This window comes from Melitaea cinxia, chromosome 6 (assembly GCF_905220565.1).
Source record: "Melitaea cinxia chromosome 6, ilMelCinx1.1, whole genome shotgun sequence".
Lineage (NCBI taxonomy): Eukaryota > Metazoa > Arthropoda > Insecta > Lepidoptera > Nymphalidae > Melitaea > Melitaea cinxia.
Window position 1 is genome coordinate 9,996,831 of NC_059399.1, and position 19,314 is coordinate 10,016,144.

Below are 19,314 nucleotides of genomic sequence, written 5' to 3' on the forward strand. Positions count from 1 at the left end.
AATTAGCTTTTAATAAAGGTATAATTTGTAATTTTATATACTATGTATTTATTACCAAGTCCATACCTAGTCTATGTATCTGACAAGTGAAAAACAGTACTTGCCAACTTAAAAAATGCAAATATGGAAAAGCGGAAATAACGCAGGCTTTTACTTCAAAGAGCATAGCTATGCTCCATGCTAAACGCGTAGACATTTTCTATGACAACATCCGCGTTTGATCCGCGTCAAATATCGATTTTGGCGCGAATACAGTAAATCTAATATTTTTAACAATATTGTGCAATAATCCTATAAAAATTAAAACCATTTAGTGTAAATAAACTAATTTAAAGACAATAATAGCTTTTAATCATGCCTGGTGGCTTATCAGATGTGAGGAGTGAATATTTAGAAATAGGAGAGTACAATTTTTCGTGGCCAGGAGAAAATGGAACATTTCACGATTTCGGTTCCATTAATTACACAATGCCGTCAGGTACAGCATTTAAATGAAAATCGTAGTTTAGTATATGAAAATACTTTTGAAATATCTTGTTTTGTTTTAATAATAATTCGAGAAATTGTGTCTTTGTTCAGGACCGTGGTACTGGCCTTGGTGTCCCTTATGGAAAGTACCACAACATCCATTATTTCAGGTGACTTAGTTAAATTGATTGTTACAATTTTATATTATTTTTTGCTATATTAACTTCAAACCAGCAGTTCTAAAATTGTCTAGAATTGCTAGGATGGTCCGATATAATTATACAATTTAATTTACTTTAATTATAATTAAGTCCTTACATATGAAATTGGCGTTTTGTATGGTCGGAACGTAAAGTCGATTTTCTTTTATATATAATATCTTTAATTAATCATTAGCTATGCAATTTGCCATTTTATATGTAGTTCATTGATTCCTTTACAAAAAAAAAAATGATTAGAAGGAAATCAATAAAATGTTTGAAGGCGGTTTGGACTGCCCCATCGGAGTTGAATTTTTTCCCTTGCAAGAAGATATCCACATTTCGAAAAAAATGGTAATCTGTTGGAGCAAAGTTCGGGGAGTACGGTGGATGTCTTAGAAATTCTAATTGAAGCTCCTCTAATTTGATAGTCGTCTGTTGTGCAGTGTGTGGTCTAGCGTTGTCCTAAAGCAGCAAGTGGCTTAGAGCGATTGACTAGCCTCAGTTGTGTTTAGCAGCTAGCTTTTACATTACGATTTGCAGTTCCTGGCAATAGACATCTGCCTTAATCGTCTGGCCAGATTTAAGAAAGCTGTAGTGAACGACACCAGCACTAGTCCACCAAACGCTCAAAGTAAGTTTTTTTGAGTGAACTTTCGCTTGAGGATTTAGCTGGCTCGCCAGGGCCATTCAGCTATTGCGATGAGCGCTTCCGATTATCGTACATGATTCACTTTTCATCACACACATTCGATTTAAAATTCCTTCAGTATTGTCCCTGTTGAGTAATGTAACGCAGCAGTCTAAGCGCGTTTGTTGGTTTGCTTCACTCAATTCATGAGGTACCCACCTTTCAAAACAGTTTTATCACTAACACCGCAACCTACAGCTGACTCGGACGTGGTTTGTGATGGATTCACTACCACAATAGCGTTCAACTCTTCATTATCAACCGGCCGTCCACGGGGCCTGTTCTGCAGGTCAAAATTACCAGAACGAAAACGCCGGAACCAAAAAGGCACTGTATTTTCTTTTGCGGCACCGCAGCCATACACATCATTAACCTTTCGAGCCGTTTCTGCAGCACTGATGCCATGGTGAAACTCGTACTCGTAAATAACACGATATTTTAAGTTTGCCATTTTGTAAACTGAGTGACGCAAAAATGAAAACCAAAAGAGAAAAAAACAAATGAATCACGGTTATCGAAACGTAAATCCATGAGTAAATAGCTGTATAAATTTGAATTTGGAATTCTTTTCCAAAGAGGAAATATTTAAGATCAAAATAGCTACTACGACAAAACGCATATTTCGTATGTAAGGACCTAATATTTATATTTTTACTAGCGGACCCGGCAGACGTTATCCTGCCCGGAATACAGCCACCAAATTTGATTGCTTACATACCGATTGCAGCGCAACCTACCGGGTCCAATTGAGATAGAAACTACCCTATCTCCCAAGTTGGACCAAATTACAGATGCGTATAAAATTTGATGAAATTTGGTTCAGTAGTTTCGGAGTTTATCACCCACATACATCTTGACACGAAATTTTTATGTAAGTATATAGATTAACTAATTTATATGGTACGTGTTTATGCAGTTATCAAACATGCTGTTCGTTGCTGCTTATTGCGCTCCCAGTACTAAAAAAGGCCAGCTGTGGATGCATACTATTTTAATTTTTGGTAAGTTAATATTTGTATATATATACCAATATAATAATAATAATTTTCTTTCAATATAAAAAGTCAGTCACTATTGAATAAAATAAAAAATTGAAAAGTATTGTAGACCACTGTATTCATTTTATTGCCTTTAAAATGTACGAACATTTATTAGCAACTTATAATTATGTGAAAATCAATTGTATGAAGTTTGCAATTTCTTTCCACAAAAATACATATTCTCGGCCTCTGACGCATTTAGCACCTTCCACTTCAATATTACGATTTCTGTTTAAATAACTTGCAAGAATTTGTAGGGTAATAGTCCATTAGGTACGTCTAAATTACCTAACAATAAAAGTGGTTGAAGCGGAAGACAAAAGGGATAGTTGATGAGAGATAGTACGCTCTTACGTTTTCTCCATTTTCTTGTATGGTGTTGAAGCATAGACCCTCACAGAATCGACCTGTAAGAAGGTTGAAGCTTTTGAAATGTGGGTATACAGGAGAATGTTAAGGATATTTTGGAGAGATAAAGTAAAGAGCGTAACTATGCTAAGTCGTGTGAAGAAGAAAGCAGAAGCTGTGTATGTGGTTAAAAAAAGAAAGCTTGAATACTTCGGTCACATCATGAGAAGCTCTAAATACCAGCTGCTTCGACTTATTATCCAGGACAAGATCCAAGGCAAGCGCAGTGTGGGTCATAAAAGAACATCTTGGCTAAAAAATCTACGTCAATGGTTTGGGAAAAGCATCCGTTCGTTATTCAGGGCTGCGGTATCAAGGGTACTTACTCTAACTCTTAAAATTGCAAAATTTCGTCAAAAGTATAATTTTATTAAATTAACCAACAATATTTTAAAATAGGTATTTTGACATTTTAATTGCACAGGAAATTGACAGGAAAAATCATAAATAAGTCACGGTTCACGATTTTTTTTTCTACTTTAATATTAATTATCATACAAATTTATTTTTTTAATTCAAAACTGATTAATTTAAAATTATTACATTATGGCATAGTTACTTTACCTTATTGTATCTATTAAAAAATTGTAAGTATCGAAATGTAGCCTCGTGGCCGATAAAGCTCCGACCCTTCATCAGTATGGGAAGAGGTGTCTTCCCAGCTGTGGGATATATACACGCTATTTAACGTTAGCTCAAGTAAAAAATTACGATTACTAAAGATATTACGTCTAATAAAGATGCTCCTAAGATTATGTTGCGATAGCTGTCACGGGTTCGATCCCACGTGTGGGTACACAGGGCAAAAATTTGTATCGGTAATACAAATTTTTGCCGTGATCTGGATGTTTGGACCCCCGACACAGAAGTAAATCCTAGTGGAGGTCGTTGGCTGTGGAGTTATATATATATATATGTTATATTTTGCATAACACTGCTTCTATAGGTACTGTTCCCTAAATGCTACCTTCTTAGGATAACCTTCCTAGGAATATCTGTTACCTAAGTCAATATGCAATATATATATTATATGCTATATATATATATATATATATATATATATATATATATATATATATATATATATATATATATATATATATATATATATATATTATATATTATATATATTATATGCTAAAGTCAAGGAAAGCTCGTCAATAATATATAAATGACATTTGTTATGATATAAGGGTTCGTGTGCCATGTAGCGCCTACACGTCAGTACTACTAACAGTTTACGGGTTCGATTCTGTCTTTGTAGATCGTTCCACCGTGCCTCTGAAAGCGCATTAAGCTGTGGGTCCCAGTTGTTATCATATATCAGATATATATGATAACGTTAGTAATCGAACAGGGAATATATCTGCCAACCCCGCAGTGATTAGTATGGGAGATTAAAATCTGAACCTTCCCTTACGTGGAGAAAGAGCCCTATGCCCAGTAGTGCGATATTATAGACTGAATCGAGTTTGTATTGTATTGGCAGGCTTCATGCTATACTCGGTTTGGGCCTGGCATGTCATCTGCTCTCCGGATGCCTTTTCTTGGAACTTCGGCTTCGTCTTTCTGAATCTAGCTCAGGTGGTCTACTTGGTGTACGAAATGAGACCCGTTAAATTTGATCCAGAGCTGGAAGAGGTGTACCACACGCTATTTGAACCTTTTAAGGTAAGACTTGGGTAAGACTAATTTTTGTATAATTATAATGGTTTTCATAATTTTTTTCATACAACTAGGTCGGGAAAAGCGGACGGCTAACCTGGTGGTTAGCGATTACTGTAGCTTATACATGCATGTAACATCAGATTATTGTAAGAGCGTTGCCGGCCCTACCCCCAATCTCTCCAGGAGCTCTGATCACCTTACTCAACACTGCTCGAAACAAGTTATTTAACGCTGATCTTCTGTACGGTAAAGGTATTTCCCCAGTCGGGATGCTCCAGATTTTGAGAAGGATATCTCTTGCTGTGACCTACTTCGGTTAAATACATCATATATATTATTTTTATTTTTATTACTATAGTATGCTAGCGGACCCGTCAGACGTTGTCTTGCCCGGAAAACAGTTACCAAATTTAATTGCTTACATACCGATAGCAGCGCCACCTACCGGGTCCAATTGAGATAAAAACTGCCCTATCTCCCAAGCTGGACCAAATACAGATGCTTACAAAATTTGATAATAATTGGTTCAGTAGTTTCGGAGTTTATCGCTAACATACATCGTGACACGCAATTTTTATATGTATATTTTTAAGATTAATAATTAAAAAATTTAATAACAAATTGTTACCTAAAGACAAATTTAAGGCTTAGATACTCTATAAATTTTTATATAATAAGTGTAACATATAATTATTTTTCTTGAAGAAACCTATCTTAGATGTAAGCTGTATATTTAGCTGTGCGAGAGTTGTTTAATAGCGTTAGTAATTGGTTTAAGCTGTATAAGAAGCCGTATAACAGCTTTACAAGCGGGTAACTCTGCGTTAATAGCAAAAGAAAATCGAAAAGCTTTTCGGGCTGTATAGCAGCGGCAACAGTTGTACCTACTATTTATGTAAAACATTGAATTAAAGTTTAATTACTATTAGGCCAGTAGAGAACAAAGCGCAGTACTGTAATGTTCATTTACAGCTAACCAAAGTGCTATTTAAATTATGTTCTTTGTATATTTTTAAGTTTACTAGCTGACTCAGCAAACGTTGTCTTGCCGCTAAACGCTATTAAATAAATAGGGATTGGTGGTAGAAGGGTGAAAATTTAGGGTTGTATCTATTTTTCAACGTCAAATCATAATAAACTAAATAATTTATCTAAAAATTAAAAAAAATAGGGGTGGACTACCCTTAACATTTAGGGGGATGAAAAATAGATGTTGTTCGATTCTCAGATCTACCCAATATGCATACAAAATTTCATGAGAATCGGTCAAGCCGTTTCGGAGGAGTTTAACTACAAACACCGCGACACGAGAATTTTATATATTAGATTAATAGTCATGATAAAAATTTTATTTCAAAAGTATTCTGGTAAAATTTTCAAACGCGTTATAGGCTGTAGCAAAAACGTTTTAAGGAGCCTCGTAGATTCCGTCGTTGAAGAATTTGTTTGGTTCTCGGCGCGGGAGACAATTTTAAAAGCTTACAAAATGTAAAATAAAATTCATTTTCTTCTAAATAAAACTAATTTTCTACATAGTAACAATACAGAGGATCAGAGATAAACTGCTTTCAAGTTATTTTCCTATGGTGAGTAAGATAGCCAGAGCTCCTAGGAAGGGTCGGGGATAGGGTTGGCAGCGTACTAGTTCCTATCGTCTATAAGCTCTTACTATCAGGAGGACCGTGCGAATATAAATATGTATAGAAGAAATAGGTATGTTGATATGGACTAGGTATCGAGACTACAGTTTAAGCGAATGGTTTCCCCGGACTTCGCTCACGTGATGTCTCTACATGCGGGCGAGGCCTACGCCATGCAAAACCTCACCAAGACCGACCGACTCGGACTGCTGCTGTCTGGAAAGGTAAACTTTTAATTATGACTACACCCCGATATTTGACCCGCGATAGCTTATCGTACATAGTAGAGATAATTTAATATCCTTTCTTTTTTCCGTACAACCCTTCAACCTCATTTAAACCATTAAAGTTGTAGAATATGAGTTCCAGTTGGCGTGTTTTCTAAGCACCTCTTATTTATTGGTCAAATAAAACATTACGATTTGATAGTTATGCATGTGTCACATCAATTATTCATTATCAATTTGAAGTCTAAATAATTTCTATAACGTACCACGGTACCTATATTTTCATAATCATCATCATTCATCATTACAGCCTATACAGTCCACTGCTGGACATAGGCCTCCACAAGTTTACGCCAAAAATAACGTGAACTCATGTGTTTTGCCCATCGTCACCACGCTGGGCAGGCGAGTTGGTGACCGCAGTACTGGCTTTGTCGCACCGAAGACGCTGCTGCCCGTCTTCGGCCTGTGTATTTCAAAGCCACCAGTTGGTTGGTTGGTTGGTTGTTGGTTATCCCGCCATCGGTCGGCTTCTTAAGTTCCAAGGTGGTTGTGGAACCTTGTTATCCCTTAGTCGCCTCTTACGACACCCACGGGAAGAGAGGGGGTGGCTAAATTCTTTAGTGCCCTAGCCACACAGCACATATTTTCATAAACATAACTTGTTTTCATACTCCTAGATAGTATAGTATATGTAGGAAATATTTGTGTTAGTCTTTAGCTCTAACATTTATCACCCGCACATAAAGTTTTTAAAACAAACTTATCTAGTAAAAAAATAAAACTGTTGTTTTAGTATAACTTATAATAGTCCATATATGATAAATCAAATAATTAATGTGTAAATTCCTTCAAAATAATAATTTGTATATTAGTTAAAACTAACACAGAATACAAGTTCGCAGCTACATTATTGCTTATTTTACGATACTAAAGAAAAACTTAATATAATATTAACGAGTCAGTCTGGCGTACTTGTTGATTAAGTATTTACGAGTGGAGTTACCTCCATTACCGTATTTCATAGCTTATCTTGGAAGAATCACTTAAGTGAAACCACTATCCTCGTTTACAAATTATGCAAATTGCAAGCCTGTTTCGTGGATCGTTACACAGCGGGGAAATTTAAAACAATTTTTGTGGGTACACGTGCCAATGTTTGCTTTGAATACCTATTGCTGTATTCGTACGACTGAACCTAACGGCGAAAACGTGCTTCAGGCTTCTGACTGCTTCATGCGCACACTTGAAAAAACATATCGACTGTATTTTATGTCCTCGTGGAGAAATTTATTGCGGGCACGAATAAAAGTTTAGTTTATTTTATTTGTAAAGGAGTTAAAATAATGCTTTGTAAAGACTGGAAAAATATTGTCCTTGCCTTGGTAAAGCCTGTCTATACTATAATCCCTGTCGCATTTCGAGGTTTATAGTTTTATTTTTGGAACGAAGTTCATTACGGCAGATTTGACATTTAGCTGGGCGACCGAACTGAAAAAAATATGATACTAAAACTAAGAACAATATATAACGGAAGTGACGTAATATCAGTCACACGACTGTATAATATGACGTTTTTAAAACTAAAATATTACTAGTATCATTACAGCCTATACAGTCCACTGCTGGACATAGACCTCCACAAGTTTACGCCAAAAATAACGTGAACTCATGTGTTTTGCCCATAGTCACCACGCTGGGCAGGCGGGTTGGTGACCGCAGTACTGGCTTTGTCGCACCGAAGACGCTGCTGCCCGTCTTCGGCCTGTGTATTTCAAAGCCAGCAGTTGGATGGTTATCCCGCCATCGGTCGGCTTCTTAAGTTCCAAGGTGGTTGTGGAACCTTGTTATCCCTTAGTCGCCTCTTACGACACCCACGGGAAGAGAGGGGGTGGCTAAATTCTTTAGTGCCGTAGCCACACAGCACAGCACAAATATTACTAGTAAACTTTTTTAAATTATTTATGTTAAACAATGGAGTAACTTAATACCAACCACACGGGGCACAGCACAGGGCTCAATTATTGGCCCCACTGAGTACTTGTTATACGTAAACGACATGGTTAATATAATAAAGGAGGGCACTGTATACCAGTTCGCGGACGACACGTGTTTAGTGGTAGCTCAAAAAACAGTTAAACATGCCCAGGAAAAATTACAACATAATTTTAATCAATTATGTAAATGGGCACACGATGTGGGTCTGATAATAAACGCACATAAAACGAAGATGATACACATTCACTCGTCACACAACCAGACAGACATCAGACCTACCATCGTGGCTCACAGCCACTCTTGTTTGCACTCCTCATGCAGTCTAAATTGTTCGTGTGAAAATATTGAACAAGTGAAAACACATATGTACATAGGCTTAATAATCGATGACAGATTTACTTGGGGCCCGCATATAGATCACGTGTGCACAAAATTAAGATCCTTATTAAGCAAACTAAGTATACTCAAAGCCAAATTACCATACCAGACACTGCGGCTACTATACGTGGCCTTGGCTGACTCGGTTATCGATTACGGTGTCAGTAGTTACGGTAGATCCTGCAGATCAAACTTGGAAAATATTTACAATTTACAGTTAAGATTATTAAAAACAATTGTACCTAAACGCATACTTAATAATTATAAGAACAACTATAGTCAGCTCTTTCGTCATTGTAATGTTATGAATATATATGATAAAGTTAAATTTTCTGTTCTAACCCAAATTAATAATACAACCTTGTTAAATGAAAAACTAAGACCTATAGGCTTACGTAAACTTGATTCAAACCTTAAATATCACCTACCAAAAACTAACAATAAGTATGGAAAGAGAACTGACGACTACTTAATACCCGAATATATTAACGAACTGCCCAGAGAACTGCAAGAAATGTATAAGACTACCACGAAAACCAAATCACGTTTAAAAAAATATTTTTTTACAAAAATAAACTGAATTAACTGAGTGACTCCCTGTACCCAGATAAACCCGCGAGGTTTTCGTGGTACTTAAATTTCAAATTAAAATGTATTTGTTATGTATTGGCCAATAAATTGAAAAAAAAAAAAAAAAAATGTAATTTTATACTGTCCACAAAAATAAATAAAGACACCTTTTTTTTAATTTCACTTAATAGTTTGAATTATTATTATTATTATTATTATTTCTACGTTTTATAATCTCGGCTAGTAACCATTAAGCCGGGTAGTCGATGACACGGGCCTAGGCCAAATGTACATCAACGGGTTAGCAAATAAAGGGTTATTAAATTTATATACATTATATTTCATAATCGTTAGTGTGACAGTTTATATAAGTGTTAGTCTTTAGTCGGATGGGTTGGGCTCACTTTGGAGAAATTTTCTTAACAATCTGCATGTGTTTAGAATTGCTGCTTTTTGTAATAATTGGTAAGTGCTCGCTGGTAATTTTAGTGTTTGTAGAGACGTATGTAGTTGATTAGGTATAACTCCTGTTGTGGAAAGTACTATTGGGACTATTGTAACTTTTTGTAAATGCCAAATTCGGGTTATTTCATTTTTTAATTCGGTATATTTAGATAGTTTTTCAGCTATTGTTGATTGTAAGTTATGTGTGTTGGGTACTGCTATGTCAATAAGAAAACCAGTCTTGCTTATTTTGTCAATTAATGTTATATCGGGTCTATTAAAATGGATTGTGCGGTCTGTAAGGATGCCTCGGTCAAAGTACAGTCGTGTAGTGGAGTTTTCTAACGCGGGTTCTGGGGTGTATTTGTAATATGGTAATAATGTGTCTGTTAATTTACATTCATGAGCAAGTTTTTGGTGTATGATACTGGCTATTTGATCGTGTCTGTGTTTATAGTCTGTTTGGGCTATTGATTTGCACGCGCCGGTTATATGTTGGATAGTTTCTGGATTACTGTTACATTTTCTACAAGAATCAGTGGTGGTTAAATTTTTAATTATATATTTCTTATAATTTTTTGTTTCAATGACCTGATCCTGTATAGCTATCATGAATCCTTCAGTCTCTGGGAAGAGTGCACCTCGATGAAGCCACTCGTTCGACGCTTCTTTGTCGACGTTTGAAAGGCATAGATCCTGGCGGTGTCTTCCGTGTAGAGATTTCTGGGCCCATTCTGTGATTTTAGTTCTGTTGTCAATTACTGTTTCATTTTTCTGAGCACTCCTAATTTTAAGGTTAAGAGGCGTAAAAGCTTGATCCATTTCTGTTATTGTTTTATGAAGTCTGGAATATTCTATTTTAGCAAAAAAGTATTTTCTGAGAGTAGAAATCTGTTTATTGTGTAAATTTAAAATATCTACGAGGCCTCTACCTCCTTCTTTTCTGGGTAGTGTTAGTCTTTGTAAGCATGATCTGGGGTGGTGTTTGTGGCATTTAGTCATGGTGGTGTTAATTTTTCGTTGTAGGCTCTTGAGTTCCGATTTTGTCCATTTTATAATACCAAAAGAATATGTAAGTATAGGTATTGCAAAGGTATTGATTGCTTTTATAATATTACGTGAATATAGTTGTGTTTTTAGTATTGTGTTTAGTCTGTGTTGAAATTGTTGTGTCAGTCTAGTCTTAGCTTCCTTGTGATGTATTTGTAAAGATTGGTCGTATCCTAAATATTTGTAGGTGTCTTCTTCATTTAATGGTTCTATTTTTTCTCCTGTTATTAGCTTATATTGATGTTGATAATTTTTTCCTGCCTTAATTGAGTTGATTCTACATTTATCAATCCCAAATTCCATTTTTATGTCTTTTGTGAACTGTTCTGTTATTTTAGTTATTTCGATTAGTTGATTTTCAGTACTAGAGTATAATTTAATATCGTCCATATACATGAGATGGTTTAAAATGTAATCTTGACTGTCTATGTCCGTCTGTTTGTCAGTTTGCCGATCAGATAAGGAAATTCCTAATGAAGTAGAGTTTAATATATTAGAGAGTGGGTTAAGAGCAAGACAAAACCACAAAGGACTCAGAGCATCTCCTTGAAATATACCTCGTTGTATTTTGATTTTTTTGGTTTCTAGTAGTGATGTAGTTTGCGTTGTGAGTTGGAGTACGGTTGTCCAGTTTGACATTGTAATTTTTAAAAAATTAATTATAGTTGGATGTATTTTGTAAATTTTTAAGACTTTCATAAGCCACGAGTGAGGAACTGAATCAAAAGCTTTTTTGTAGTCTATGTACATACTGAATAAATCGGATTTGGTTTTTTGGACTTTTTTAAGGATTATGGAATCTATTATTAGTTGTTCTTTGCACCCTTGGCTATACTTTCGGCAACCTTTTTGTTGTTCGGTTAGAATATTGTTTAAGTCGGAATGCGCGTATATTAACTCGGATACGCAAGATGTTAATATTTTGTACAAAGTTTGTAGGCATGTGATAGGTCTGTACTTGGCTGGGTTAGAGAGGTCGTTTTTGTCTTTTGGTATCATAAATGTCATGCCTGCTGTTAAGTATAATGGAATGATTTCTGGATTTTGTATAAAGTTATTTAAGTGATGGTAAAGATATTTATGGATATTTGTGAGTTTTTTGTACCAGTAACTATGGATATAATCTGATCCTGGTGACTTCCAGTTATGTAGATTTCGTAAAACTTTTTCAAATGTTAGCAGGGGGATATGTTCAAATGTCATTGGTCGTATTTTTTCATCGTTGTTTGATATTTCAGTTTGTATCCAGTTAGCCTGATCATTGTGTTGAACAGGATCTTCCCACATCTTTGCCCAATATTGTCTCACTAAATCCGGATCAGGTGTTTTTGTTGTAATTTCATTTGATATGTTATCCTGCGTGTTGGTTGTAGTTTGTGTAATTTTTCGATAGAATTGTTTCTCGTTTTGAATGAATTGGATATTTTGTTGTTTTCTTAAAGTACATGCTTTGTATCTTTGTAGTCTACCTGCAACGGCGGCTAGTTTTTGTTTTAGGGTATCTAGTGTATGTGTAACTTTTGTATTTTGTTCTTCGTGTATAGTATGAACTTTATATTGTTCTATTATTTTATTTACATGATTAATTACCTTTCTACTTCTATTGCCATTATTAAATTCTGTTAATCTACCTATTTTGCTTCGTAAATCCTTAACTTTTCTTTCTAAGCGTTTCTGCCAATTCGGTTTATGTTCTCTTTTATTTTTAGAATGTTGTGTGTGAATATGTAAATTTATTTTTGACCCATTAGCTTTAGCAGCGGTGAAAGCTGCACAGTATATTATAGTTTGTAGTGTTAATAAGTCTGTATTTTCATTAACATTCTCAGGTATTGTTACTTCATTCAAGTAGTTGACTATATTTGCAAATTTTTTGGATGGTTTTTGTTTGGGTATGTAAGTTCTATTTTCTGGTTCAGTGTTTTTGTAAAATTCAAATGTTTGTTGAAAAATCTGGTCAATTTCCAAATGCCTATTTCCATTAATTATTTCACTTTGTGGTTCGCCTGGGTGGCTTACGGTATCCATAATTAATGACTGATTATTAACTAAAGGTTGTTGTATAGTGTTTTTACTGTTATTTGTAAACTGAATGTTGGTGTTATCAGATACAGAATTTGTGACATCGATGCAGTTGCTTATCTCTCTACTATTTACTTGTAATTCTTTAGATACTTCTAGCTTTAACTCACTTAATCTATTACTATCGATATATTTATTATTTACAATTGCTCTCCTCTGGTCAGCTACTCGTTGCTCATTTAGGAATGTTAATGAAGGGAATCGGTTTATGAAATCATTGTACAGTTGTTTTCGATATGCACTGTTATTTAAGCCTAAGGATGTTATTCTATAGTATGATCGCATTATTGCTTCATTGTGTTCGCGGGTCCATCTCATCCGGCGTTGTGTAGTGTTACTAACTATAGGAACTTCTGAGGGTAAACAATGTGTTTGTGACTTGACTGACTCAACTTCTAGAGCATGATGATGTTTTGGTTTTTGGGTATAATGTGACGAAATGCTGTTATTCATTTGGGTTAATTCTGTTTTTACTTCATCGTATATCTGGTCTATTATATTTTGTGGTAACAGTTTATTTCGGACTATAGCTCTACGTTGATCTCCTATTCTTTGTCGACTAACTTGCATGTTTGGAAATTTTTCTGTAAATTTTGAGTGGAGTGGTTCAAGATAAGATCTTGTGTCTAAATTTAATTCAGTTAATTGAAGATAAGTACGCAGTATGAACGTATTCATTTCTCGTGTCCATCGCCTGCGCCGATTATGAGCACTCTCAATGGGTGCAAGCTCAGTGTCAATATTGACATCTTGCACAACACTTTCGAGTGAAGTGTTGGTGTTTAATGTTTTTCTTGTCATATAAGAAGGGCAAGTAGAAGGAACAGATGTAAAAAGAGAATTGGTTTCATCGCCCGAAGAGTCGGCTGTAGCATCAACATCGGGAGTCCGCCTGATCAACTCTCGAGGTCCGGCTGTAGTCTTCTTGTCGATAGGAGCCCGCCTGTTCAACTCCACATCGCCGATGGTTCGCATACTGTGGCACCCAGCATCGGCTCCAGGTGCGCCCCGGCGACCCCCGGGCAGCGGCCGTAAATTATAAATTCGATTACTATTCTCCATGAAAAAAGGGGTGTTTGGGAATCGTTAGTTGGGAAGAACCTAAAAATGCCTCAGGTGTAAGTGGCAATGATTACAGTATCTCCCTATTGGGGTGGTCTTCCCGTAAGCCCCCCCACCACGACAAGGTGATTCCCCTGGGGGGGTTATTATTATTATTATTATTTTGTTTGATTTATTTTATTTTACGGTATTTGTTATTTTCTAAAATACTAAATTTCCTAAATACTTTTATGTACTTAAAAACCAATCAATAAAATTAAAAAAATATCAAGAACTAGAAAATATATAAAAAATTCAACTTTTTTTTCAAATTGTGTTGCTTCTATACTATCCGAAGGAACTTCGTTCCTACCTGGTGTCCCATGACACCACATAATTTTATAACATTTTTTTTTATGTTTTACATTCTGCAAATCTGGCATTGCACATATCAATCATATCGAAATTTCTTTACATTAATAAGTATAGTTAGTGTAGTTACATGCAAAATGCTGCTTTTTCTAAATAATTTCTTTCTTAACTCGAGTTTTTCCATAGCTTTTACACAACAGTCTAATTCTTATTATTAATAAAATGTTTTTTTAATGTATGAGATGGTAAGATTTTAGAATATTTCGACTCAAAGAGTAGTGTAGGAAATACAAATGCTATTAAAGTATAATTGTTTCTTTTTTTAAGTAAAATATTGTTTTATTAATCTAGGTGAACGTTATGAGCGGACATCAGTTCCTTCATCCAATATTACCCTGTGAATTTCTGGATTCACCGGAATTCGAATCTAGTAGAGCGACAATCGATGAAAAGTTTAAGGTAAGGCTTTTAATTTAAACTTTTAAAGACACATGAGTAATATTACCACTTTACGGTAGTTGGTTTTTTTCCAATGAGTGGTCCTTCTTGTTTATTTATTTATTGGTAATATGACACCAAGAAGGTATACAATATATAACAAGTAGTTACACACTATGATTATAATGTGAATATAACGTGATGTGAATATAACGTGATGTGACTGTGTTGCCTCATATCAGTTGTAGATGACAATTATTATTAGTAACATAACTAGGTACTGTTTACCTTGAAAACCTAAAAAATACTGTCATTAAAAATATCAATATCAATTTTTTTTTAAAAAGGTCGGTACTTCTGTGAGATTTCATTATTCTGTTTAGATGTGATTATTAAATTTGTCTTTGATTTTTTTTTTTTTTTGTTATTACTTATTAAAATATATTTTGTTTTCTTGAACGACTTTTGTAATTATGTAAATTCTTCACTCGAGTTTTACTCTACATCGAATAGGATATTGCTGAAAAGGTTTCTTCAAGATCAACTTGACCTTTTCGTTTTTAGATTTACTTCTAAAGTTAGGCACAATACCTAAGAGTTGTTTACAATTTGTCTCTTTATACTTTAGTATTCCAAAAATAAATTAGTTTATTGATTCTCACAGATTGATATAAGTTCAAACATATAAGAATATTTAACCTTCATAATTTTGCCATCGATTTCATCTTTAGGTATTAAGGTTTTTTTATTTGCTGTTGAATAAGATTAATATTATTTTATCAGTATAGTTTTACATCCGAATATGGTTTAGACAAAGTTATTATTTTTCGAACAAAAATATTATCACTTAATTATTACAATATATTAAGATTATAATTCAATTTATAATAATTTTGTTAAAATTTACTAAAGCATACACATTTAGAACCTACTACGAGTACGATAATCATTATGACTCTCCCGACGTTTCGGCGATGTTGTATAAAAATGTTACACGAATGCATTGTTACTGACCGTGAAACCTTAAAAATTTATAATTAAATATCTTTAATAGTTTTTTTTTTTTTTTTTTTTTATTTATAACATTGATACTAAGAACCACACTCAGATCTCATAAGCTACAAGCTGGACGGACTGGAAGCTGGCAGACAGTTTCGTTGAATGTTTCTAGTGATCAATTATAGAAGCGAATTTCCTTAATTAACGTAAATTAAATGTATAATAGTTAAATATAAAGCCAAAAGTATAGTTTTTTTTAACAAAGTGAATAATGTAGTTTTTCCTTCTGTACAATTTTTGTAACTGTATTTTATCTATAGCTTGATACGTAACAGAAAACTGACTGCAAGCCTCGAAAAGTTCTTTATTCGTAAAATCATCTTTCACGTCTTTTAACCGCCCTTTCACTGAAATGTTACGCGCAATGTTAATAATAAAGGTCGTGGCATTTATATAGATCAACTGTTTATTGATTATAATTTGAGCTTTTTAACTAATTTTTTTGATAAAATACCATTAAAAAATTATAAAATTCAGTCACGTAGAATATTGATTTAAATTAGTTTTTTATAGTCCTAAATACATTTAGTTGGTACACTTATATATTATGTAATCGTTTTCCAGTATAGTTGTAATAATCACATAGAAACAGAAACTACGTTATTTTATTAATATGCGTTTAAGTAAATGAAACAAGATCTCCAACTAAATAAGAAACTGAGCCAGCGAGTCACTACATAGGTTAATACATAAAACTAGATATACTGCAAGTTGAGCTGTATAAGTATAAATGAACACAAGTTCGCCTCGGGTAAGTTCCATCTCTAAGGAACTAAAACTTATTATTTCAGTCGAAGTTCCCACTCAGTGTATTCGTATAGTGATGGTTGGACATATAAAGTTTGGCACTATTTTATATCTTACCCAGGTGATGCTCGCATAAAACACGTAACACGGCTATATTTCTATGTGTACACTGCAGGACGTGCCGTACAGATCTATTTAGTTATTTTATCGATAGTAAGTATTCAATATTTTAGCAAGAATTGACCAGAATGTTTTTTGAAATATTCTACAAGTTTTTTGAAGAAAAACTTCTTTACGCACGTTGGACTTGGGGACTAAGATGGTGAATACGTGACGAGAGCGTTACGAAAAGTGTAATAGGGCGAGGCGAACGGCAGTTGAGAGGGAGATATAAGTTAGTGAAGATAGAAATAGAGAGTGCAGGCCTATTGTGCATTCCTATTGCTATACAAGTTTTACTTCTGTCGTGTGGTCTAAAACACACTCGTTTTTTTTCATTCTTAGTAATATTCCAGAAGTAGATCAGCCTTAAATGTTGTTGATTGTAGTAAACCATAGTAATAACTTTTAAGAGGTAAGGTGATAGATTTTACTATCATGTTATGTGCCATTAATGGGTAATGGATATGTCGTAGTAAAAATTTTCGTATGTACCCTATTCCGGTGACCTAATTGTCGTTTGATACGCCTCTATAAAAGTTAAAGTGCCTATAAATGCAAGAAACTAGGTTAAATATCGATGAACTCTAAACACTTTGGGCTGACACCCGACGTAACACCCGTGGACTTGTTTGTTTATCGCGAAATGTATAGTCCGACCAATTTACTGATTTGTTTAACAATTATCGAATGCACAAAAAGTAGGCAGGTATCACGAAACGCCCATTTCATGTTGCATGTAATTTTGTTGCATATCACGGTTTGTTTCACATTCATTATTACTTGAAGGACAACAATGCTACCATTTTATTATTATATAGCTTTAAAAACTTTACAATTTTGAGGTGCATGTTTGGTTTTATAGGTTTCAATAGTAGCAGCGTCCTCGTGCCGCTACGTGTATTGGCAACGTAGTTCCTTAGAATACTTATTCGTGAAAGAGCCGTATCTCGCGTGCGTAGTGACGACATTGATCGCTCGAGACATCACGACAAAGTTATACGCTATGAATAACAAGATCGTGACGGAGAGGGGTTCGCATTTAGACATACGGTTGCCGAGTATATCTCACGCGTTGGCACGGAGTCCTAGGAAGCTACGAGCGGCGAACAAGCTCCCTCCGCCGACTACAGTACAACCCGTGCCGCCGGAGAAGAGACCCAGTGAGTTCATCTCCTCTACACACTTCTATGATCGCTTCTTTGTAATTTTTGTTTTTTCTCTACAGATATTAGTGTGTAAGCATAAGTATGTATGTATATATGTATGTATAATTTTATAATCTATTGTGATGTATTCTAATTTCTATAACAATTATTTGTACACTTCCTAACCGCTTTTCTATGCGCTGTCCTATACCCAAAGGTTGTCTGGAAGAAATCGCTCTTTTAGCGATAAGACCTCCTTTGCACATCTTCTTATAATTATACTACTTTTGTTTGTATCTTTTAATGGTGTGCAATAAAGAATATTATTATTATTATTATTAGTCGTCTACTGGAATCACAAAACTGTTATCTAAAAATTTTGACGGTATTGGGTATTGACAAAGGCTAGTATCAGCGTATATTTTTATTGAGGAATCTGACATCATATTTTATATTTTACTGTTGCTGAAAATTCGTCAATACTAATTCCCCAATTTCGAAATACAGTAGAAGTTGTTTTATTTAAGGATAGTACTTCTATTATGAAATAATTTGCAATAGTACGGTAAAAGATTTCTCCACTTGCAATGCCAAAATATAATGATTAAGCTTTAGTGTGATCGAATTAAGCGTAACGTTGGCCGATAGCCATGAAAAAAATTTGCAAATGTGAAACGTAAATTACAATATACTAGGACAAAGTCTCGTGTGTAAAATGTTGCGCATGCCATTTTCACTAAAAGTAACTTTACGCTTAAAATGAGATACTGTATTGAAAATAACGCAAAATGTAGTGTTTTAATATATCTAATGAACTTTTATTATACCGAATAAAAACATAAGAATTGATTATATCTTCATAAATCTAATAGGTTATTGGTCAAGAGACTCCGAGAATATAGCGACGAATCTAGCGAAACGTAACGGTGTCACTGCGACTTACAACGAAGCGGATGAGGAGTTAATACCTTTAGCGGCTCACGAAGCACCGGCCGCTTCATCTGACGATCTTTCCATAGCCGATAGCTGTCCAGATACATCTTCAAAGTACCATAGTTGCGAAGCTGTGGAGACCGATGATGATCTCCGACACTGACTAATAAAATATGAAGAAGATTCAATCGCGTTGTGCTTTCGCAAGAATAACCCGCTATAACCTATTCAAGCGTATGCGTAATACAAAATAGTGCACATTAGAAAAATTTATGTCATTAATGTAAATATTAATTATTTTTAGTTGTACTTTTTTATATGGTTCCATTTCACAAAAGCTCTAATCACAGTGTAAGGGCTTAGAGTAGGTATACTGCTTTCATTGCAGCACACACTTTGTGTAGTAGCTTAGTGATATCGTAATAATAAAGACTGAAACGGTACTTAATTCATAAATAATTGATTTTGTTTTTTCAATTGTTTGTATCACAGCTGAAGCAGTTTATAAAAGGTTTGTTAATATATACGTAGAAAAATAAATTACATTCGATAA

General features: G+C 34.5%; 1 protein-coding gene across 1 annotated transcript; it reads left to right on the forward strand.

Moving 5' to 3' along the window:
* The first annotated feature begins 354 nt into the window (after window positions 1-354).
* LOC123654716 (popeye domain-containing protein 3-like) lies at window positions 355-19,314 on the forward strand. The gene is made up of 8 exons (XM_045590602.1): window positions 355-478; window positions 580-638; window positions 2,276-2,360; window positions 4,297-4,478; window positions 6,208-6,339; window positions 14,629-14,736; window positions 17,546-17,843; window positions 18,701-19,314. The coding sequence occupies exons 1-8, from the start codon at window positions 355-357 to the stop codon at window positions 18,922-18,924; spliced, it is 1,212 nt and encodes a 403-aa protein (XP_045446558.1). The 3' UTR covers window positions 18,925-19,314.

Coding starts and splice junctions, on each gene's coding strand:
- LOC123654716 (XM_045590602.1), top strand. CDS start 355: ATGCCTGGTGGCTTATCAGATGTGAGGAGTGAATATTTAGAAATAGGA. Junction 639..2,275: donor CACAACATCCATTATTTCAG/GTGACTTAGTTA, acceptor GTGTTTATGCAG/TTATCAAACATGCTGTTCGT. Junction 4,479..6,207: donor CGCTATTTGAACCTTTTAAG/GTAAGACTTGGG, acceptor GATATGGACTAG/GTATCGAGACTACAGTTTAA.